This window comes from Cannabis sativa, chromosome 6 (genome assembly GCF_029168945.1).
Source record: "Cannabis sativa cultivar Pink pepper isolate KNU-18-1 chromosome 6, ASM2916894v1, whole genome shotgun sequence".
NCBI lineage: Eukaryota > Viridiplantae > Streptophyta > Magnoliopsida > Rosales > Cannabaceae > Cannabis > Cannabis sativa.
This window is the reverse complement of record NC_083606.1, coordinates 27,743,906-27,768,832: the sequence shown is the minus strand read 5'-3', so window position 1 is coordinate 27,768,832 and position 24,927 is coordinate 27,743,906. Positions and strand designations below refer to the sequence as shown.

Genomic DNA, 24,927 nt, shown 5'->3' with positions numbered 1-24,927 from the left:
GATTTGTATATCAAGGTGTTGAGATTATTTGAAACGCACTTTTTGTTTTATATCAGTGCAAGTGAGAGTTTGTTGGGTTTTATGCCCTAAATAAAACTCATTTCAATATAATCAGATTTACTTATTAATATAGATCAGAAATAACATTTAATGTTGCATGGTTCACATGATTTATTTCATGATTATATGTACATAATGTATAAATTCATCTTAAACCCTTTTCACATACTTGATCCTGTTTATTGTGCCGTCAACACATTGGAAAGTAAACATGACTATGTGAATAAAGTTTCCTAGATTTATCAGACATAGGGTTTTACTGATATGATAATCTACAACAGAGTTTACTTGCATTTGGAGAAGTGCTATGTTCTTTTCAGAGCATTGGTTAAAGTAAAGCTCACGTTGGATGCATGGAGTATGCATCGGAAGGGACCGATATTGAACTTTGACTTAGATTTATTAAACTTGCCGTAATATCTATTCAAGTCAATATCGCCTAGTTGATCCTAGATCAAATGATCTTAATCCTGATATGATTAGGCTCAATCTTGAAAGGCTATTCGTGTTCTTTGATTTGTTAGTTAAGCCTACTTTTAGGTCAGGGTGATACGTACATTTTGGGAACACGGTAGTGCAATTGAGTGGGAGCGCTATCATAAACATGGAATCTATAGCTTCTATCTGGCGAATAGTAAGCAAAGGATGATCTCCTTCGAGCTTGACCAAACGAACATAAATGGTGGAGTACTCATTTCACATAAGCTGAAATATCATTTATACAGGGTCAAGTGTTTTAAGGAATAAATACATTGTAGGGTGTAACGGTAATTTAATCCCTTTACAGTGTAGATCATTCATATAGAGGATCATTGATCACATTAGGATTATAACAATGGATAACTAATGATGCATCTATATGGTAGAACATATAGAGCATTCTATATACTGAGAGTGCAATTCTAAGTTCTATGCGTGGATTCAACGAAGAATTAATAAGTTAGTGAATTTTAGTGCTAAATTCTTGGTCTACTTATTGGAAGCTCGGTTATATAGACCCATGGTCCCCGCACTAGTTGAGATAATATTGCTTGTAAGACTCATGTAATTGGTTTTGATTAATCAATTATAATTCTCAAATTAGACTATGTCTATTTGTGAATTTTTCACTAAGGGCGAAATTGTAAAGAAAGAGTTTTAGGGGCATATTTGTTAATTATGATACTTTGTATGGTTCAATTAATAAATATGATAAATGACAATATTATTTAATAATTATTAAATAGTTAGAATTGGCATTTAAATGGTTGAATTAGAAAATTGGCGTTTTTGAGAAAATCAGATGCAGAAAAGATAAAACTGCAAAATTGCAAAAAGTGAGGCCCAAATCCACTAAGTAGGGCCGACCACTTTTGTAGGGTTTTTCCCTCTGATATTTTCATTATTTTAATGCCAAATAATTCAAACCTAACCCTAGTGGAATGCTATAAATAGATAGTGAAGGCTTCAGGAAAATTACACTAAAATTTTCTATTTTTCCTTCAGAGAAAAACCTGAGCCTTCTCTCTCCCTATCTTTGGCTGAACCCACTCTCTCTCTCTCTTCCTCATTGAGATTTCGAAATACTTAGTGTAAGAGTAGTGCCCACACACAGCAAGTGATACCTCAATCATAGTGAGGAAGATCGTGAAGAAAGACTTTCAGCAAGAAGGAGTTTCAGCATCAAAGATTCAGAGAAAGAGATCCAGGTTCAGATATTGATAATGCTCTGCTATAGAAAGGAATCAAGGGCTAGATATCTGAACGGAAGGAGTCATATTATTCCGCTGCACCCAATGTAAGGTTTATTTAACTTTATATGTGTTTATTTCATCGTTTTAGAAAGTTCATATTTAGGGTGTTAATCAACATACTTGTGAGTAGATCTAAGATCCTGGTAAAATAATTTCCAACATCCAAACAGCAGTAAAACTACAATCTATTACAGTTGCATGAAGGAGGATGAGATCAGAAGGGTTGTTGATGTTTCTGGTTTTCAAAGGAATGATATACCTTTTAAGTATCTTGGCATCCCTATCTGTGCCAAGAGAATATAAGCTACTGAGTGCAATATCCTAGTTGAGAAGATGACAGCTAGATTCAGAGTGTGGAGCTCAAGGAATTTATCCTTTGCTGGAAGAATTGTCCTAATCGATTCAGTATTGTTGACTATCCATGCATATTGGAGTCAAATCTTCATTCTTCCTAGAAGAGTAATAAAAGATAGAGACTATATCTATCGTCCAATTGGACATATATTGTCCAACCAAAATACAGTTGATACTTTGCCAGTAGGCCGTCCAAATCCTACTGCTACCGGTACACCCATTACTACTTTTGCCATATTTATTGTCAAACATACCCACCAGACTCTGTCTAGGAATAAAATGATGGCATGAACCAAATAGACTATGCGGAAGTCTTCTCTTTCTAACCCACATGTAGCTTGGCTCGCTACAATGCTGAGTACAGAACAAGCTCAGCCTGCTACTGAAGAGGAAGACATTGAGGGGGACGTTGAAGTCCAAGAGTTGGAGGATTAGGGCGAGGTTAGTCTTGATACTTCTTCTGAAGCTGAGAAGGAAGGTGCAGCTTAGAGGTTGCCCTTTGGTGGCTTTAATGAACATGGCCAACCTCTGTTTGAGGCCGGTGAAATCCTAGAGGCTGGTGAAGACTACGTCACCGAAGAATACATTGAGGTCGTTCCCCAGAAAAGACAAGGCATTCTAGGAGCTCTTTGGGTTTCTCCTCCATCCGTGGTAACTATTGGAAATTATTTTACCAGGATCTTAGATCTACTCACAAGTATGTTGATTAACACCCTAAATATGAACATCTAAAACGATTACAAATAAACACATATAAAGTATGAGCAACCTTACATTGGGTGCAGCGGAATAATATGTCTCCTTCCACTCAGATCTCTAACCCTTGTATCCTTTCTGTCGCAGAGTATTATCAAGATCTGAGCTCGGATGTCCTTCTTGTTGAATGTCTTTCTTCACGATCTTCCTCACTATGATTGAGGTACTACTTGATGTGTGTGGGCACTACTCTTTCACTAAGAGGTTCAAAATTTTCAATGAAGAAGAAGGAGAGGAAGGTGGCGGCTAGGTTAGAGTGAAAGACTCATGTTTTTCTCTGAAGGAAACAAGATGTGAAAGTCACTTTTTCCTGAAGCCAACACTATCTATTTATAGCAATGCACATAGGGTTAGGTTTGAATTATTTGACATTAAAATAATGAAAATATTAAATGATAAATCCTACAAAGGTGGCCGGCCATGGCTAGTGGATTTGGGCCTCACTTTTGCAATTTTGCTGTTTTATCATTTCTGCATCTCATTTTCTCAAAAACGCCAATTTTCAAATTCAACCATTTAAATGCCAATTTTAACTATTTAATAACTATATATAATTATTAAATAATATTGTCATTTATCATATTTATTAATTGGACCATACAAAGTATCTTAATTAACAAATATGCCCTAAAAACTCTTTCTTTACAATTTCGCCCTTGCTTAGTGAAAAATTCACAAATAGACATAGTCTAATTTGAGAATTATAATTGATTAATCAAAACCAATTAAATGAGTCTTACAAGTAATATTGTCTCAACTAGTGGGCAGACCATGGGTCTATATATCCGAGCTTCTAATAAGCAGATCAAGAATTTACATCCTAAATTCACTGACTTATTAATTCTTCGTTGAATCCACACATAGACCTTAGAATTGCACTCTCAGTATATAGAACGCTTTATATGTTCCACCATACAGACACGTCATTTGTTATCCATTGTTATAATCCTAATTTGATCAATGATCCTCTATATAGATGATCTACACTGTAAAGGGATTAGATTGTCGTGACACCCTACAATATATTTTATCCTTAAAACACTTAACCCCGTACAAATGATATTTCAGCTAAGTGAAATGAGTACTCCACCATTTATTTTCGTTTGGTCAAGCTCGAAGGAAATCATCTTTTACTTTCTATTTGCCAGATAGAAGCTATAGATTCCATATTTATGTTAGCGCTCCGACTCAATTGCACTACCGTGTTTCCAAAATGTACGTATCACCCTGACCCAAAAGTAGGCTTAACTAACAAATCAAAGAACACGAATAACACTCTTGAGATTGAACCTAATCATATCAGGATTAAGATCATTTGATCTAGGATCAACTAGGCGATATTGACTTGAATAGATATTATGGTAAGTTTAATAAATCTATGTCAAAGTTCAATATCGGTCCCTTCTGGTGCATACTCCATGCACCCAACCCAAGCTTTACTTTAACCAATGCTCTGGAAAGAACATAGCAATTTTCAAATGCAAGTGAACTCTGTTGTAGATTATCATTTCAGTAAAACCCCGTGTTCTGATAAATATAAGAATCTTTATTCACATAGTCAAGTTTACTTTCCACTGTGTTGACAACACAATAAACTGGATCAAGTATGTGAAAAGGGTTTGGATGAATTTATAAATCAAATAGACAAGCAATTGATAAGATGAACCAAAACATACAAATGAATGAAAAATACTTATGTTTCTTTATTGATATTGAATAAAATGGATTACATTGAAATGGAGTTTTATTTAGGGCATAAAACCCAACAGTAACTAGGGAAGAATGAAGAATTTGCAGAAGCACGGTTACCTAGGGGATGTCAAATTCTTCCTTCCCTCTCCAACCCAACTGGCGACCAATCCAAGAGAGGGGTACTGCGCTTGTTCGGGCACTCACACTAAGCAGGGTGCTATGCTGCCCTTGCTTCCGTACTTCCAGAGAATTGCGGATTACTACCATCTTTGCCCGACCCAGTTTACTCTGAAGGGCATCAAGTACTTATGTGCCCTGTTCATCCTTTATGCCTTACAAGGATGGGGTGAGCTATCCCCGCATGACACCAACTGGCTCTTTGAATTGAAATCAACTCCCAAGCAGAGTAGGTCGGGGTATTTCTACTTTTCTCAGATTTAGGAGAAGTGGTTGACGGGCAACGTGGACTTCAAAGTGAGCAAGATAGGGAACTTTGTGGATGAGTACTACTTCGTCTAGGGGATGGACACCGTCCACACTCAGTTCCAGCAGATACAGTTGTACTGCCGCCCTCCCTTCACATTGGGGCTCAAGAAGAGGGCACAAAGGATTCTCCAACTGCCAGATGATGCTCGGAACATTACTCTCCTAGCCACTTAGGCCAATTATGTCAAGTACAAACTTTTACTAGAATATTTTCTGCCAAGGCCCGTGAAGAAGGCAAAGAAGGAAAAGCTAGACCAGGACGAGGGAACTGAGCAAGAAAAACTGAGAAAAAAGGGGAAGAAGGCCCCTCCGAGTGACTAGGCACCAGTTGAGCGTGCTATCACGATTAGGGAACCTGATAGCCTGTCCGGCCTCTGCCCCAGTGGAGGGCAAAGGAAAGGCCGTCCTGACAAAGTAGTACCAGGAAGACTCTTCTGACGACGAGGCACCGTCTTTACTTGTTCGAGAGAATGCTTCTGCCAACGTGCAGGGTATTTTTAGCTTGTATTTATTTGTTCCATGACATGCTTTATATTATTTTTTTCCTCTAACTTTCTTGTATGTTTATATGCAGTCATGTCTCAGAAAGTGCTCCAAGCTCTTAAGAAGAGGACAAGTGATAGTTCGGGCCAGACTCCCCTACCCAAATGATCGTGAGGTGATGAGGCTTCGTCTAAGGAGAAGGTGCTAGTCGGAGAAGTGATCGACCTTTTTGAGGTGGTGCCTGCCGTGGAGCCTCCCATCCAGAAAGTATATAAGCCCAAGAGTTCCAAAGGGGGGAGCTTAGACGTCCGGTCCAACCAAGGCCTCCTCAACTGTCGTGGTGCTGAACTAGAAGGCCAAGAAGGGCCAGGACATGCTCCAGTACTACCTTGATTGCTCACTTCCTGAGGTGAGCGATTAGTTGTCCGGGGCGGACAATGAGCCGTCTGTGGAGCTGGTGATTGGTGGAGTCCTGAAGGAGGCAACTTGGGTAAATATTTTCTTCTTTGTTTTTATTGTCTTTTTACCAGTTCCAGTTTTAACATTTTCCCCTGCAGGTCAAACTGAAGATGGCCTACGCCAACTCCCAGGCCAAATCCACGGTTGCAAAGAATCTTGCCACCACCAACACTTTGCAGAGGGAGGTGGATGGGGCTAACAAGAAGGTCGTGGACATGAGGGCCGAGCTAGGGGAGGTGAACAAGAAGCTCCTTGTTGCCAATAATCGGGTTGAGAAGCTGACAAAGGAGATTCAAGAGATGCCCTCTACTGCCCAGCTCGAGGCAGACAACGAGGCATTGTCCAAGGAGGTCAATGCACTTAAAGATGAGAGGGAGAGTCTTCGCACTCTTCTTTCAAAGCTAACCAAGGAAAAGTCCGACCTAGAGGAAGACATTAAGGCCAAGCAGACGAGGGAAGAGGAGCTCTTGAAGGAAGTGGAAAACCTGGAAACTGCTGCCTTGGTGGTCTTCTATGAATTTTGGAAGGCCAACTCCTCAGGAAATTTTGATTACCTCAGAGATTCCAAAGAGGCATATCTTAATTATTGTGCAGGTCAGGCGGCCAAAGAAAGCCTTGAGGCAGACAATCCCACAGTTCCAACCGACAAGAGCAATGAGACCCCTATCATCCAGATTGTCAAGCCTCTGGCCCCTTCAAACCAAGTTGATCTGTACAAGGAGCCTAGGACCCCTGCTGTTTGAAACATCTTTTCTCTTTTTTTATACATCCATGGGCCTTTATTAGAGACAAAATGACCGGCCAAGCAGTTTTCAAACTTGGGTTATATTTCTTTTTATTTTCGGATAACTAGCTGACCGGGCAACCTTTAATCCTGGGTTTACCGTGATTTGTTATCTTTTTTAATGAATAATTTCCCTTGTTTTCGTGCAAACTATTATATTTTTTTCAGCTTGTTATTTACTTTTACCAATGCTTTGTACGTGTATAGTTTCCCCTAAGTGATCGAGCAGGCTTATGACTCTTGGTCACTTGCATTTCACAAGTATGGTTTTCGTCTGTTCAGATCTTTGGGTCGAGCAGACCTTTGTACGCATTTAAAGGTAAATTAATAACTTGCTAATGAAATTGACACAATTAGAATTTAATTAAACATCTTTATTCATTTCTTGGTCAAAACAATCTTGTTACTATAGTAACTTACATTCATAAAGCTATTACATGATCTAATCTGATCTTTAGCTAAATTTAAACGTAAAACAATTGCATTTATAAAAGAAATTGTGCTTTTAAAGGTGGTCATCTAACCTGAGTACTTAATTATTCTATCCAAACCTTTTGGTGGAATCTGTTTAGAAGGCCATCTACTTAAGAGTAAATGTTCTTGCTTTGCATACTTAAAGTGGTCATCTGACCTGGTACATTCACTAATAATACTTTCTCAAATGTTCCCCATTCCAATACCTAGGTACTAGAATGAGATTCATATTTTCGTCATGCCGCCCAAGTTTGTATGCCCCTAATTCTAAAACTTCGACCATCTGATACGGTCCTTCCCAGTTTGGTTCGAGCACACCAACAGTGTTGTCTTTTGGTTCAGGAATACTCTTATGAGGACCATATCTCCCACAAAAAATTTTCCTTGCCTTCACTTGCTTGTTGAAGTACCGAGCCACCTTTTGTTGATGGGCTACTAACTTTAGGTTTCTTGAGGCTCGTTTTTCTTCAATTTCATCAAGTGATTCTGCTAGGAGAGCATGATTAGCTTCTTGATCGTAGGTCAATCTTTTGTGGGATGGAGGTTCTAATTCTACGGGATACATAGCTTCATAACCATAGGCCATAGCAAATGGTGTTTGTCTAGTTGTTGTTTTTTCGGTTGTGCAATATGACCACAATTCTTCTGGTAGTTCCTCTGGCCAGTTCCCTTTAACTTCTTTAAGTCATTTTTTCATGGTGCCTTTAAGTGTCTTATTGACTGCTTCGACCTGACCATTTGATTGAGGGTGTGCCACTGCAGAGGAACTTTTTATGATCCTATGAGTCATACAGAAGTCTATAAACAATTGGTTTTCAAACTGTTATGAGACAATTTTGTGTGGGAGTCCCAACTGACATATTATATTCTTCACCATAAAGTCTAGTACTTTTTTAGATGTAATTGTTTCCAAGGGCTTGACTTCTGTCCACTACGTAAAATAATCAACTGCGACACTGCATACTGTACCCCGCCCTTACCTTTGGGCAATTATCCGATCAAGTCTATTCCCCAAATAGAAAAAGGCCATGGACTCTGCATCTGAGTTACCTCGTTGGGCGGTGCACGGAGTATTTTTGAAAATCTCTAGAATTTATCACATTTCTTTACATAAGCCTTTGAATCGTCCATCATGGTAGGCTAGAAATATCCTAGCCTTAGTATTTTCTTTGATAGGCTTTGCCCTACTGCGTGGTTGTCACAAAATCCATCATGTACTTCAGACAGAAGCCGTGCAGCTTCTTCTTTTGTTACACATCTAAGTAATGGCATGGAGAATCCTCTTCTATACATCACCCCTTCCACGATGATGTACCGTACAACTTTCCTTCTCATCTTCCAAGCTTCGTTTCTGTCATTTGGAAGTTCTCCAGTATTGAGGTAGGCTACTATGGATGTCATCCAGTTCAGAGTTGTGTCTATCATTTTGATTTCCTCTGCATAAGTGATGTTGGGCTCTTCTAAGAATTGAATTGCCTTATCAGTCACTGTGCAGCTCGCAAGTCGGGCTAAGGCATCAGCAATTGTGTTTTCTTCTCTTGGAATTTGGCTGAGGGTGTAACCCTTGAATTGTGCGAGCAGATCCTGTATTTTGCTTAGATAAGCTATCATTTTCTCCCCCAGGCCTCGTACTCTCCCGACACATGATTTACTACCGATTGTGAATCGCTACAGACCTCAATGTATTCAGCATGCAGCTCCCGAGCAAGTTTCAAGCCAGAATGAGGGCTTCATACTTTGCTTTGTTGTTGGAAGCTTGAATCCAAATTTTACTGCCCCGTGCAGAGGTTGCCCCTAGGTATGACAAGGGAAATACCTACACTAGACAGCTGATCTGTAGCTGACCCATCTACGTGAAATTTCCATTTAGGTCTGTCTTCATTGTTGTTCCACGTGGCTCCAGGTTGTCCCTTATGTTACTTTCTTCTTTGCCTGTCAAGTCAACTATAAAGTCTGCTAAGGCTTGTCCCTTGGCTGCTGTTCGGGGTTGAAAGATTATTTCGTACTGACCCAACTCTACCGTCCATTTAAGTAACCGTCCAAAAGCATTAGGTTTTTGCAATACTTGGTGTAATGGTTGGTCGGTGTATACCCGAATAGGATGAGCCTAGAAGTAAGGCCTTAACTTCCTTGTTGCTAAGATTAGGTAGTAAGTAAGCTTTTCTATCAATGGATATCGTTCTTCAGCTTCAATGAGTCTTTTGCTGCTATAGTAGACTGGATGTTGGACGTTGTTTTCTTCTCTAATCAGCACGACACTTATAGCGTATTCTGTAACAGCTATGGCACTTTGACAATTGAGACATTTCTTCTTCCTGCTAATTGCTATAAATACCCCTCAACAATATTGATGAGGGGATCGGGAAAATAAAACAGAACATTCTCTGTAAGAAACACCCACCTATTAATAACGGAGACTCGTGGACTAAGGCTAATTAATGCTCAAACCACGTAAAAATATTTGCATTAACTCTTCCTAAGCTATCATTATTACATTAAAGATCTAGTTGCCGAAAATCTCAGCCAGCATATATGAATAATATCTTTGAGATATGTGCATTTTATAATTTAATTATTCTTTATTATTAAAATTTAATTTAAATATATATATATATATATTTGTGTAAATAAATTAAGTAATTTAATTAGTTGGACAATTTCATATTAAATTTTTTAAAAAAATTATAAGTAATTTTAGATATTAAAATCATGACAATATTTGAGTAGAATAACATTTTAAAAAAATATATATATTTTTTATGTTTATAATTTTCAATGTAAAAAAAAAAAAGAAATAAGAAAATTATTGTGCATAAAATAAAATTTTAGATTTTTTTTATTTTTGTATATATATTTATTATTTGTAGTTATTTTAAAAATTTGAGAAGAAATATAATTTTATTTGTAGAAAAATAAATATTGATATATAAAAATATTAGTTATGTAAATTATATTCAAAATTTGAAGTTATTTTTTGCTTTGTTAAATATTTGAAGTATAGAATTTTAAATTTAAAATATATATATATATATACTTTTGGAAAATTATAGTAAATGGCCCCAAATCATAGGAATATGTTAGTTTATGTCCTCTTTTCAAAAAAAATATAGCAAATGGCCCTAAATCATAAGACTATGTTAGTAAATGTCCTTATTTTAATTTTTTTTTTATTATTTTATTTTTTTAGAATTAGAAGCAAATTATTTAAACATTATGGTATATCTATATTAGTTTTGTTAAAATCTTTTTTATTTTAAAGTTATGTCAATTTTTTTAATTTTTTATGAGTTGTTTTGGGTTGTTGGTATATAGATTTTGTTGTACGGTATATTTCTATTTTGTTGTATGGTATATTATTATTCTTAGATGATATTTATTTTTTATTATGATATGTATAATAGTTGTATATAATTTTATTAGCATAATAAAAATATTTTAATGTATGTATTTTTGCCATGCTACATATATTTAATTATTATTTTTATATTTTTTAATTGTATGATTATTTATTGTAAATAATATTTAATTAGTTTTTATTTTATTATATACAATGGTCATGGTATATATATTTTAGTTGTGGTATATAATTTAGTTAGTATAGTATACATATATATATGTATTAGTAATCTATATTTTTTTTATTATTTTTTTTTGTATATATATTTTGGTGTATGTTATATGTATTTTTTGTTATACGGTATATAAATTTTTTAAATAATATTTAAGTTTTATTTTCTATTGTACTTTTGTTGACATGATATATAATTTTATGAGCATCCTATATATTTTTATTTTTATTTGTTGTTATTATTATATATATTTTTATTGTAAGGTATAGATTTTATGTTCTATGGTATATAAGTTTTATTGTATAGTAAATCATTTTATTTTAGATAATGTGTATTTAGTTTTTATTTTAGTATACATAAAGGTGATATATAATTTTGTTAATATGATATATATAATTTTTTTTTAATAATATTATATTATTTTGTTTTATTTTTTATTGTAGGTATATACGTTTTATTGTATGGTATATGATTTTTGTTGTCTATAATATATTATTTATATTTAATATGATATTTAGTTTCTATTTTATTGTATATAAATTTTTTGGTATGTATTTATATTTTAATGGTGATATATATAATTTTGTTAGCATGATATATATATTTTTTGAGTATTAATTTAGTATTGTTATAATTTCTTTGTGGTATATAATTTTATTACTACGGTATATTAATTTTCTGTACTACGATATGTCTAATACTGTTGTATATATTTAAATGATCTAATATATTTATTTATTTTTGTTACAATATAATAATATGCAATACTAAAAAAATTATGTAACTTAATTTTGTTATTATATATATATATTTTTTAAAAAAAATATGTGATAAATCTATTTTTATTAGCTAATTTATTAGATTTGGCCATTTTCTTAATTTTTTTAAAAAAGTGGACATTTACTAACTTAGTTACCAAATTTAGGCTCATTTTGCATCTCAACCCTATACTTTTTGTCCTTGCTATTTTAATATTTTCTCAAACTGAATAAGATTATTTTAGTAATTTTTTTTTTTTTTGCAATGTTTTAAATTATATTTTTTGTTTTGTTTGTACCTATTGTAAATGTTTTTGTCCTTCTTATTTTTTTAACCTCACTCTTTTTTTTCATTTTTCTTATTTTTTTTTTACTCCATGTTTTGTTTCAATTTTCTTAAAGTCTTTTGTACATTTGTACCACTTTTCTTCTCCGGTTTTTTTTTCAATTTTATTTGTTTTTTTACTTTTTATTTATTTATTAATATGAGAAGCTTAGAGCTAAAAACAAAAGAAACTGTTTGACTGAGTTGCTGGCTTAGCAAAGAAATCAGTTGCTGACATTGGGATGTAAGATCTGCAGCAGCAGGAGCAGCAATGGTGTGATCAATTGGATTGCTTGTAGAAGCTTGATTGACTTGAGCCATGCCTTTGTCGTTTCTTTTCTTGTCTCCATATCCTGGTGGGAAGCCGTGAATAATGAAATATTTATCTATTAAGTGACCAGGCTTGCCACAATGGGAACAAGAGGGTCTGGGTTTTTTGTTTCTTGGAGGATTAGTAGATAGTGGGCGAACAGAGAAGGAAAGGGGTGGGTTTAGAGGAACCAAGTGTGTGTTGGCGTTCTTCTTGAACGATCATAGCAAAGACTCGAGAAAGATTTGGAATAGGTTCATTGAAGAGAATTTTGGCACGAACAGAGGCATAAGATTCATTAAGCCCAATAAGGAATTGAAGGACTTGGTTTTGATTGTAGAAATCAAGAAAAGCCTTCATAGCACCACAGGTGCAAGTAGTGCTTGGCTGAAACTCTTTCAGCTCATCCCATAGGGATTTTAATTTGGTGAAATATGAGGTGGCGGAATGATCACCTTGTTGCAACCGAGTGAGTTGTGTTTGAAGTTGGAATATTCGAGGTGCATTACCCTCATTAAATCTTCAGCTAACATATCAGTAGCTAGGTCAAAGTACATTATAGTTTGGGCGATTTCAGCAAAGACGGAATTCACAAGCCAAGATATGACCATGTTGTTACAACAAAGCTAAGAAGGGAGAAGAGAATTACCAAATTCAGGTCGTGGAAGAGATCTATCTATGAAGGCAATTTTGTTTTTCGCAGCCAACGCCATGGTGATCCCCCATTTCCAAGACTGGTAGTTGATGCCGGTAAGAACAGTCGACACCAGAACCAGACCTGGATGGTCACCGGAGCTAAGGAAGAAAGGGTTGGATGCGTCTTCATTGGCATGGCGATCGAGAAGAGAGTGAGATCACTTGTTTCGAATTTGATTATCTTCTGTTCTTGGAGATTGATCTTCGCGAATATCGTTGTGATTCTGAGATCGAGTCTTGGTGGTTGTTCGTCGAGAAGATGCCATTGGAGCGATTGTAGGAGCGGAAGTGGCATCAGTTGGAGGATCTGATGAAGTATTTTCAAGTGGATGTGGAAGGATTCCATCCTGGGATCTTGTGGAAGGTCGTGCCATTGAAATGGGCAGGGTAACTTTTTATACCATATGAGAAGCTTAGAGCTAAAAACAGAGGAGAAAGAAAAAGTATTTTCCTATTATGTTGAAGCTTAAATAACATGCCTTATATAGGCACGAGTACAGTGGCTTAAGCAACAAAAAATAACAACTTGAGAAGAAATGTTATAACAGAAAATAACAGACTCCAAACAGTTGGAGTAACTAACTTAACATATCCTAACTATTACTAAATGTATAATAGCGTAGAAGACTATAGGAATATACATATAATATTAATCTCTTTTGTGATGTTATGTATCTTTATTTAATAAAATTTTTGTTAATTATTATTTTATTTTATTTTTTAAAAACTTTACTTATTAGTAGATAATAATGGAAAAAATTACATAAGCTTACATTTAAACAACATGACTAAACTTCAATAACTAAAGAAAAAATTACATAAGGTACCATTTTTTGTAGAAAAAAAAATACATTTTTACGTTTAAATAATTTTTTTTACAATTTTACGGTTTTCCATATAAACAACAAGAAAACTACATAAAAGTAATATCAAAATAACATCAAAATAACATACAGATAACAAAAAATCAACAACAAATTAATAAGAGTACAATATAAAAAGACCGTATTTTCTGTAAATAAAATAAAAAAATCATAAAAATATTTAATTTTTTTTGTAATTTTCTTTCATTGTTTTTGTGTATTTGTTAAATTATCCCATAACTAAATCACACTGCTTTTGTTTAAATATGATTTTTTTTAACAATTTGCTTAAATATAATTGATAACCATTCAGGAAAAAAAATATAATTGATAAAAGTAAGATATATGATTATAACTCTTATGTTTTGATGAGATTACCTGTGGTCACGTTCTCCACCCTTAATATAAATATAAGGGTGACTATTTAATGGTTACATTTTTATTGTAACCATATGGTTACATTTTTTTTTTTTACCTGTAATAGCAAGTTACTAATAGGTAAACATTCTATTTTTAGAATTAATTAATTATAATTAACTATTTTCTTAAAATAATTAATTAAATATTTAACAAGATCTCTTTCAGCAATTAATATTTATAAATAATTTTTTATTTATATTTAAATCCGTACTCTAATTATTTTAACAATTAAGCCATTTAATTATAATATTTACAATAAAATTTATTTTCTTACAAAAATTAAACTTCTTTTTACACAAATTAAAATTCTCTTCTTATAATAAATTTTTAAATAATTAATTATTTTTAAATTATATTTAATTATTTTGTTACAATTAGATGAACTAAGTATGAAGCCTTAAGCTAATCAATCGATAACAAGTGTAGCCATTTTTTTTCTAAAAAACTCTTCAACTTATTTCACTTTTACTTTGTAAATATTTAAATAAAAAAATTAAATAATTAAGTGTAATAATTTAAAATTAAGATTACAAGTATAATAAAATTTAAATTATGAAATTATATGTGTATAATTTTAAATTATAAAAAGTTTTGCTATAAAACTTTAAATAATTTAAGTGCAAAAAAATAAATTGCTAAAAGATCCTTATATAGTAATAAATTACGAAAAATTAATTAATAATTATAAATAATGTAATTTTAAAATATAATTAATCTTAATTAAAGTTTTATAAGGAAATAAATTATTAGGTTACTTTCATGTTACAAGTTATTTATTATTTATTTTTATTTAATTCCAAATTAATCACAACCATTTAATAGTAATCCAATTACTTAAAAATATGTAACTATGATGGTTACAATAAAAATGTAACCATTGAAACCTCTTCCATAAATATAAATATAAATATAAATATATATTTATGTATAAAACATATATAGGGTAGTAGGGGCATCTAATATCTCACACTATCTGTATCTTTTGCTTGAACTTGTTGCTTTGCTTTGTCTGTATCTTTTGTGATTTAGAGAATTACTTTAAGCAATATGGTAAGACTAAGGTGACATGACTGTTATCATTTATTCCTATTTGTCGACTTAGATGTCAACGTATCTAGCTATATATAAGGTAAAAACCTTACACTGTAGCTGTATAAATATAAAGATATATGTGTATGTATAGACAATACATCCATATCTAGCTCTATATAATATATTATCGAGAGATAGAGAGAAAGGAAAGACCAGCTTAAATTAATGAGGGTTATTGGAAATAGGTCTGCATGAAATTTAGGATTTTGGACTTTTGTAATGAGAATAGATCACGGGCGCCTAGCAAATAATAGTTTTGACTTGAAAATTAATTTACTTAAACTGTAGGCATCGCTTTTCATTCCATTGCCAACTCAGTCTCAATGTTGTTATAAATTACTTCTCACTTTGTATACATGTCTACTATAGCTAATTTATGTGTATCATTTCCTCCCAAGCTTGATTACTTTAGAATATTTCCTATTCGAATAATTAATTTTTGGTGGTCTGACTCTGAAGTGTTAAACTTGTACTATATTTTTTTTGTTTCTACCATATAAAATGAGAAGTTTTAAATTTTTGGTTCTTGAAGAACCTTTTAACAAATTTTTGCAGTTCCGAAATCTAAAATTTCATTTAAAATGTAAGTAACGCTGCTCTTTGGGCAGATAGTTGACTGTTTTGGTCAATAAAAATTGATACTTGGCTATGCTCTCTGCAAGACTGCAGCTAGGAATACTGCAACTTTTTTTTTTTTGCTGAATGACTGCAACAACTAACCAAAAGGCATTGATTCTATAAATTATGTGATGATATGTACTACTGTAATCAGTGATCATAATTCAAGGCACCCAAAAAGGGGCTTACAAATTACAGGTTCAACTGCTCTAATGGGGTGATGGTTGCAAACTACAAATTACATATCTTACAAGAATGAAAATGTTAATTCCTTATTAGTACTTGAGGCCTACCCCTACTGGTGCAGTCGCCATGGGTTGGGTTTTGAGAACACAACTCTGGTAAGGCACTTCAAAGAACAAGAAAACGAACCCTTAATCAACCAAGATATAGCGACATTACCAGATGAAAGCAACTTCTTACACCAATGACAAAAGAATATGAAGTCAGCCAACTGTTGAGATGCCTGGATCAACCAGAAACAGGCTGGAATGACCCTTTAAACTCGTCGTAAAACCATCTGTAAAAAAAAAAATGTTTCATTTTAAGACTCCAACTTGAGCAAAATATTTCTGCTTGGATTGAAATGCATAACGAAAACCATGAGAGAGTCATGCTAAAAAACGGAAAACATAATGGAAACGGCAGTAAGTAGTCCTTGTGAGATTTTGAGTTAGAGAAAGAGCCATACTTGCATATAAAAATTGGATGAAGTCTACTGTTAGAGTCAGCATTTAACTGACTCCGTCGTTCATTTTCATCTTTAAATTTTGTCAGAGGAAGAACTTCACAAGGGCCATTGATCAATCCAGCCATTATGGTGCTATCATGATTAGAGTCATACACCTACAACAGAATTAAGTTGATGTGAATATCTGTCTACAGATGTTCCCCTTAACATACAATACAGCAACAGAAAAGGGAGAGTGGCAGTAAACTAGAATAAGACAGAAATCCTAATATATGATGCAATGGAAAAAGAATGTGCAAAGTCAAACTATATATATGTACATATATAAACACATACAAAGACTAAGTCAATTCATTCTAGTTCTAACTAATTTGACAGCCAACCAGCCTTCAGAATTGAGAGAAAATCGGAGGTCAATCAATTATAATATAAAATGTGCACATAAATATACCCAAATACTATACCTCGTTGCTGTCAGTAGTACAAGGGCGACCAACATTCTCTGGCAAATCACCAGGAAAATAGCATCTATTGACAATGACCCACTTCGATCCAGTTTTGCTATCCTCCCACATCGACTGCAATAAGAATCAATGTAGCCATATTAGTGCTGTCAAAAGATATAAACAATTCCCAAAACAACTAATACATCAGCCAGATATCTCAACACCAATGTTAGGTAACCAACATCAATAACTCATCCAACATTGTAATAAGTTCAAATATTTCAAGATCAAATTGCTGGTAAAATTTTAGTAGAAATATTTGGTGTTTTCTTGCCTTAAGCTTTGAAGGTATCAATTTGCCATGACTAGACCGAAAAAGAGCATGATCCTGCAGTTTGTACGTTACTCCATCGACACAACAAGTCTGGTAAAATAATTTCTCATCGACATTCTGAATTACATTACCAACCCATTCAACAGACCTTAGGTCATCAAATGAATTCCCAGAGTGCTCTGTAACCTCACTGCTAGTTGCAGACCATCCAACAGTATTTTCCTGGGCACCATCATGTTCAACTCGCTTGTCATAAGTTAAAGTACTTTCAATTAAATGAGATTTATCTGTTTCTTTCAGCATTTCATTATTTTCTTGAGATTTCTTCAATGCAACTTCAGCAGAATTTGTCTGATCTGCTTGCTCAACAACACAAGAGTCAAGTGAGGATTGTGAAGGATCAACCATATTATCACCAAAAGTGTCAGATGCATGATTAAGAGGCTGCGTTTTGACTTCCAGAGAGTTCTCCTGATGGTTTGGTGGTTCTGAGTCTTTTAAAAGTTGTGAAGAGCTTTCACTTGAAGCAACAGCTGAAGAACCACAAGTATCTTCTACAGATTTCATTGAGACAGTTGCACAACTTCCTAAAACAGGTTTCGTGTCCATACTGATTGATGACAAATTATACGTTTGTGTTTCTTTGGGATTTGGGTCTGCTGCAGAATCAACATTATTGTTTCCCAGAGCCATAACATCAGTATGAGTAGGAGTCTGTAAATCAGAGCTTCCATTTGCAGTTACTATTTGCTGACTGACCTTCACATTTGCATTTTCTACTTTCTTCTCTGAAGATGACTGAGCTCCAGCTGTGCTCGAAGAAATTTTTGCTGGTGTATTACTTCTCATTACTCGACCATATTTCGGGGGCAGTGGTTTTCCATTGCTTAATGCCAAGCACCTTGAACAGTGCCACTCACCTCGTGGAATAGGAATCACCCTTAAATTAAATGACTGTGCACACTTAGTGTGATATCCTTTCTCACAAGCATCACAGATAAGCACGTTATCCACTTCATGTATAGTCACCATACAGATTTGGCATTGCAAAGCCTTGGTCATATAGTCCCTTGATGGAGGAATCCATGTGGGATGATCAGGAAGCTTGGGTTGTAATAACTTCTGCACTGTCTTTGCAATTTCATTGTGACTGTTGGAAAGAGAAGCAGCTTGAACAAAATTTGAGGCCTGCAATGGCTGAGGCATAGTAGGCAAATTTGCAGAGGCTGGTTGAGAAATTAATGGCCTAAAGTTTTGATCTCTAAGAGCTGAAGTAGTCAATCGTTGGACATTCATTTGACCAGTTCCTTCAACCTTGACAAGGGTTGGAATTGGCAGCTTGCTTTGTTCAGGTCCACTTTTAGTAGCTTGTGTCTGTACAGACCGTGTTGGAGCATTCACTAGGTGATGATTTGAAGAAGCATTTACTGTAAGTAGATAACAAACAATGTTTCCTTGTCAGAATAGCAGTTAAAGTAGAAACATTTACTGAAGTAATATACTTTATCAATATTCTCATATAAAAAGTACGACCAGTTCTTCCTTCATGTGACAAATACACAGTGTTTCTTTTGATATTACCTTGTCCTTGTGATGCCAAAGAGGGCACATTTGGTCCATCTAATTTGAACTGGGGCCTTTCAATTCTAGGCAATGCTAAAGAAGGTGAATCCCTTCCTAAATTATTGCTAATAAAGCCACTAGAAACTGTTGGTGCTCTAACATCACTGGTTGGCAACTGGTATGACATAGATGCTGAAGTTGCTGTGGAGACATGACCAATAGGCAAAGAAGCAGGAGCGGCCACAGAGGAAACTGGCAGATAAGTTTGTTTATCTGAAGGGATCATTCTTAGAGTATGTGGGCTCCCACGGCTTTCGGCTCCCGTGTTAAAGCTTGTTTGCAGGGAATGAGAGGTATATGGAGAAGATTGTCCAGCATATTTCCTAGATTCTTCCATCTAAAACATAAAAATATACACTATAATAATGACAATTGTAAAGATCCCACCAAATCCAATAATATTCTCTAAAATAGTTAGATTGTAAATGCTATAACAGGAAGTGAGTCATTAAAGGCCCAATAGAATTTATTGCTAGAATGAATTTGAAAAAATCAACTAAAGCATAATAAAACCGCTGATAATATCTTTATCCCAAGGTGGTAACAAATTTCAATGCATAGTCCAGAGTTAACACTTGTAACAATGATGAAATCAAGACCTGATAACTTAAAGTACTACGAACCAAATAATTGCAATTAGCACAATTGATTTATAATTATTAATTAATTGTGTAGAAGTTAACTTTCAACTTTTTAGTGAACAGAAAACTAAGAATTAACTCAGCATAGAAACAAAAGTTCCAAGTCTCTTCCTTGTGAAACTTTCTTAGCCACCCATCACATCAAAGATACAGTCTCTTTCCTACATTTTCTCAGCAATCATAAAATGTATAAGCCCTACCATCATACCATGAACATACACAGTTATTTAACTTATTTTTACACATCTTATAAAGAAATTAGCAAATTAATAATCATGCGCAAATCTGTAAGCTTTATATGTATATACATATATGACTCAATCTACTTTTCTTACCATACTCCCGCCCACTAATTAGCATAAATTTGCATTTTATTTTTCACTAAAGACTACCCAGGATCATTAAGCTAAACACGAAAAACACTGCAAAAGCAATAGAATTGACACCGTACCTTCCGCTTAGTTTGCGAGAACCTCTCTGCTATGGTCAACCTTGGTCCCCTAAATCCTAATTTCTGGTCCTTAGCCTTAGCATTAAGCCCCAAATCCTCAACCACTGCCTCAATTGCATCCCTAGCAACAATGTCCTTCGGCGCTAACCCTTCACATAATTCCACCAACTTAGTCCTGGCCTCTGACATTAGCCCAACCTCCACTTCCGTAGGCTTCTTCCCACCCCGAATGCTCGCCATCGTCGACAACACCAACACAATCTCTGCCACTCTCTTTAGTCCTCCAATTCTAGGCCTCTTGTTGAGCTGAGCTTCCTCCCTTTCCAATCCTCCACCTTCCCCATTCTCCAGCGGCCTCTTCTCACCCATCGACACTGGTAATGTCTCCCCAAATTGTTTGCCACCCTCTGTATCAACCGCCGAATCCATGACGTAGCGGTGAAGAGAGTGATGAGTCGGCAAAGCTGTAAGAAAGTGGGGAGAGAGAGGAGAAGAGGAAGGGAGAAAACCCTAGATTGAAGTGGAGAATGGCGGAAATAAAAATATGAAGTTTGGAATGGAAAACTTGAGTACCTTTTGGCGCGTAATTTAGAAAGAACGAAGTTGTGTAATAATTTGATAAAAGTAAATATGGGAAGAGCGAGATTGTGAGTTTTGAGGAGAGAGAGATATGGTGAGTTGAGGTGGCTGAGCAGAACGAGTTAGATGAAAAGAAAGGCAAGAGGAGTGGGTTTATTTTTGCCTTTTCCGCATCGCTTCGTTTAGGTAAACCCGGTTTCAAACACTCCATGGATCACTGGGCCTTCACTACTGGGCTTCTGTAAGCCTTCTTTGAAGGGATTATTTCACAAAAATAATAAAAAAAGGGGTAAGTTGAAAAATACCACTTTCATTAATCAATTGATCAAATTTGCCTCTACTTTTATATTTAATTGAAACATACCTCTTTTTATATGTATTGTACCCAAAATACCCTGATATAAGAGAGTCATATAGAAAGTATCTTGAAGTGACAGGGGCAAAATTGGTACAATGTTTAAAAAAAGAGGTAAAAATGATAAACTTTAAAAAAAAGAGTAAAAATAAAAGAGTAAAAATAAAAGGGTATAGAGTGTAATTTCCTCTAAAAAAATTACAAAATACGATTCATCAAAATTTTAAATAATTTTACGATTTTTATTATTTTATTTACAGAAAATAGTCTTTTAATGTATTTTTATGTTGTACACTTGTTAATTTGTTATTGATTTTTATTATTTATATGTTAATTTTTTTTTGTGTTTTGATATTGTTTGCGTGTTATTTTCTTGTTACTTATTTTTATGTAGTTTTTTTATTATTTTTTGTATTGTTTTTATAGGATATTGTAAAAATGTAAAAAAATCTTTAAATGTAAAAATATAAAAAAAAAAAAAATTACAAAAAATAGTGTATTATATAGTTATCCCTTCTTTAATGTCACATTTTTTGGCCCAACTTTGTAATAAATAAAATTTAAATTTTTACGTTCACTTTTTAAAAAAAAAAAAAAAAAAATTACGGTATTCCATAAAAATATAAGAAAAATAATAAAACCTAATAAGAAAACAATATCAAAACAATAAAAAAAAATAACATAAAAAATAATATACAAATACAACATGAAAATATATATAAGAAAACAATAATTTATGTAAATAAAATTTAAAAACTGTAAAAAAAAAAATATATATATATATATTGAAAATTCCGTACCGACCGTATTTTTGTAATTTTTTTGTTGTTTTTGTATTTTTTTTTAAATTATTCTTTTTTTTATTTAGCAATTTTTAAATATATAATTAATTTTAAAATCTATATATATAAAGCTAGAATATAAGACAGTAACATGATAAAATTGATTTAAATGCCTTAATTTATTCTCTTATTTTAATAATTTTTAAATACCTCAATCTATTTTCTTATTTTGATCATTTTTATAATTTTTTTTTATTATATTTATAAATATTAGTTCATTAATTTTTATTCCTATACAAGTTAAAAACTTCATATGCCATCTAAGAAAAATAATCATCATATACTATTTTATTTTCTCTAATTTTGAAAAAAAAAAATAGTTAACAAAAATAATATAACAATAACTCATTCCTCACTCAATAAATTTGTTATTCTAAATTTTATCCATTTGACGTGGCATGTCCACGTAAGCCAAGTCCAAGTACACATGGAATACAATCTTGCCAATAGCAGGACAAAGTCTCCTTACAAGGTATGGCAAAACCATTAAGCAGCAAGCGAAAGGAGTTAAGTGAGTCGTCAAGGAGTTGTAACACCATGTCTGGCCAGCTAAGGGGAGCATATAGGTCTGCCAGGATGAGCTTATATGGCCGGCCAAGGCTTGGGCACAAGCTAGTCAACCAAAAGGTGACTTTCAGGCCAAGAAAGGGTCCATTCGGCCAAGGAAGCCTAACCTCTGCAAGGAGAGTATGTACAAAGGCTGACCTCCACCTACAAAGGCTGGCCTCTACCTACAAAGCCTGGCCCAAGGCTGGCCATCACTAAGAGTGTCCATCACCCAGGCTGGCCATCACCAAGGTTAGCCATCACCTACTAAGGCTGGCCAACAAATGCAAAGACCTAGCCAACTCTTGACAAAGCTGGCAGGAACATGACTTGCCAGTCCCTGGCAGGAACATGGTCGACCAAACCTTAACCTGTAGGGATCATATGGGCGGCCAGCCTACATCCTGTAGGTGCATGGCCGGCCAGCCTTTGGCATGGTAAGATTTTGATGTGTAGCTCTCATTCGTGGATAGCAAGTCAAGCAATGGTTTGGGCCTTGAAAGCACATGAAAATAATGGCTTTTGCTGACCACAAAAATGTTGGGTTTTATGACCTAAATAAAACTCATTTCAATATAATCAGATTTACTTATTAATATAGATCAGAAATAACATTTAATGTTGCATGGTTCACATGATTTATTTCATGATTATATGTACATAATGTATAAATTCATCTGAAACCCTTTTCACATACTTGATCCTGTTTATTGTGCCGTCAACACATTGGAAAGTAAACATGACTATGTAAATAAAGTTTCCTAGATTTATCAGACACAGGGTTTTACTGATATGATAATCTACAACAAGAGTTTACTTGTATTTGGAGAAATACTATGTTCTTTCCAGAACATTGGTTAAAGTAAAGCTCAGGTCGGATGCATGGAGTATGCATCGGAAGGGACCGATATTGAACTTTGACTTAGATTTAATTAAACTTACCGTAGAATCTATTCAAGTCAATATCGCCAAGTTAATCCTAGATCAAATGATCTTAATCCTGTTATGATTAGGCTCAATCTTGAAAGGCTATTCGTGTTCTTTGATTAGTTAGTTAAGCCTACTTTTAGGTCAGGGTGATACGTACATTTTGGGAACACGGTAGTGCAATTGAGTGGGAGCGCTAGCATAAACATGGAATCTATAGCTTCTATCTGGCGAATATTAAGCAAAGGATGATCTCCTTCGAGCTTGACCAAACGAAAATAAATGGTGGAGATCTCATTTCACATAAGCTGAAATATCATTTATACGGGGTCAAGTGTTTTAAGGAATAAATACATTGTAGGGTGTAACGGTAATTTAATCCCTTTACAGTGTAGATCATTCATATAGAGGATCATTGATCACATTAGGATTATAACAATGGATAACTAATGATGTGTCTATATGGTGGAACATATAGAGCATTCTATATACTGAGAGTGCAATTCTAAGTTCTATGCGTGGATTCAACGAAGAATTAATATTTTAGTGAATTTTAGTGCTAAATTCTTGATCTACTTATTGGAAGCTCGGTTATATAGACCCATGGTCCCCCCACTAGTTGAGATAATATTGCTTGTAAGACTCATGTAATTGGTTTTGATTAATCAATTATAATTCTCAAATTAGACTATGTCTATTTGTGAATTTTTCACTAAGTAAGGGCGAAATTGTAAAGAAAGAGTTTATAGGGGCATATTTGTTAATTATGATATTTTGTATGGTTCAATTAATAAATATGATAAATGACAATATTATTTAATAATTATTTATAGTTATTAAATAGTTAGAATTGGCATTTAAATGGTTGAATTAGAAAATTGGCGTTTTTGAGAAAATCAGATGCAGAAAAGATAAAACTGCAAAATTGCAAAAAGTGAGGCCCAAATCCACCTTGCATGGCCGGCCACTTTTGTAGGGTTTTCCCTCTGATATTTTCATTATTTTAATGCCAAATAATTCAAACCTAACCCTAGTGGAATGCTATAAATAGATAGTGAAGGCTTTAGGAAAATTACACTTAAATTTTCTATTTTTCCTTCAGAGAAAAACCTGAGCCTTTCTCTCTCCCTATCTTTAGCTGCTACTTCTTCTTTCTCTTCCCTCTTGAATTTCGAAATCCTTAGTGTATGAGTAGTGCCCACACACAGCAAGTGATACCTCAATCATAGTGAGGAAGATCGTGAAGAAAGATCATCAGCAAAGGAGTTTCAGCATCAAAGATTCAGAGAAAGAGATCGAGGTTCAGATATTGATAATGCTCTGCTACAGAAAGGAATCAAGGGCTAGATATCTGAACGGAAGGAGTCATATTATTCCGCTGCACCCAATGTAAGGTTTCCTAAACTTTATATGTGTTTATTTCATCGTTTTAGAAAGTTCATATTTAGGGTGTTAATCAACATACTTGTGAGTAGATCTAAGATCCTGGTAAAATAAATTCCAACAACTGGCCTCAAAGCCATGGTAATTGATTTACTTGCAAGAAATTTGGACTTTAAA

The 24,927-nt window shown here is 34.1% G+C and overlaps 1 protein-coding gene across 2 annotated transcripts; it reads right to left on the bottom strand.

The window, feature by feature from the left end:
* Positions 1-16,030: 16,030 nt before the first annotated feature.
* LOC115725629 (uncharacterized) lies at positions 16,031-20,858 on the bottom strand. Of its 2 annotated transcripts, XM_030655210.2 has the most exons (7): positions 20,692-20,858; positions 20,119-20,628; positions 18,985-19,363; positions 17,404-18,830; positions 17,088-17,201; positions 16,624-16,778; positions 16,031-16,452 (listed from the first exon to the last, which is right to left on the bottom strand). In XM_030655210.2, exons 2-7 carry the CDS (start codon positions 20,545-20,547, stop codon positions 16,404-16,406), a joined length of 2,553 nt encoding a protein of 850 aa, XP_030511070.1. In that variant the 5' UTR covers positions 20,548-20,628; positions 20,692-20,858; the 3' UTR covers positions 16,031-16,403. The 2 variants fall into 2 exon arrangements, with proteins under 2 accessions (XP_030511070.1, XP_060973174.1); XM_061117191.1 differs by having other exon boundaries at positions 20,119-20,858.
* Between the last annotated feature and the right edge of the window lie 4,069 nt (positions 20,859-24,927).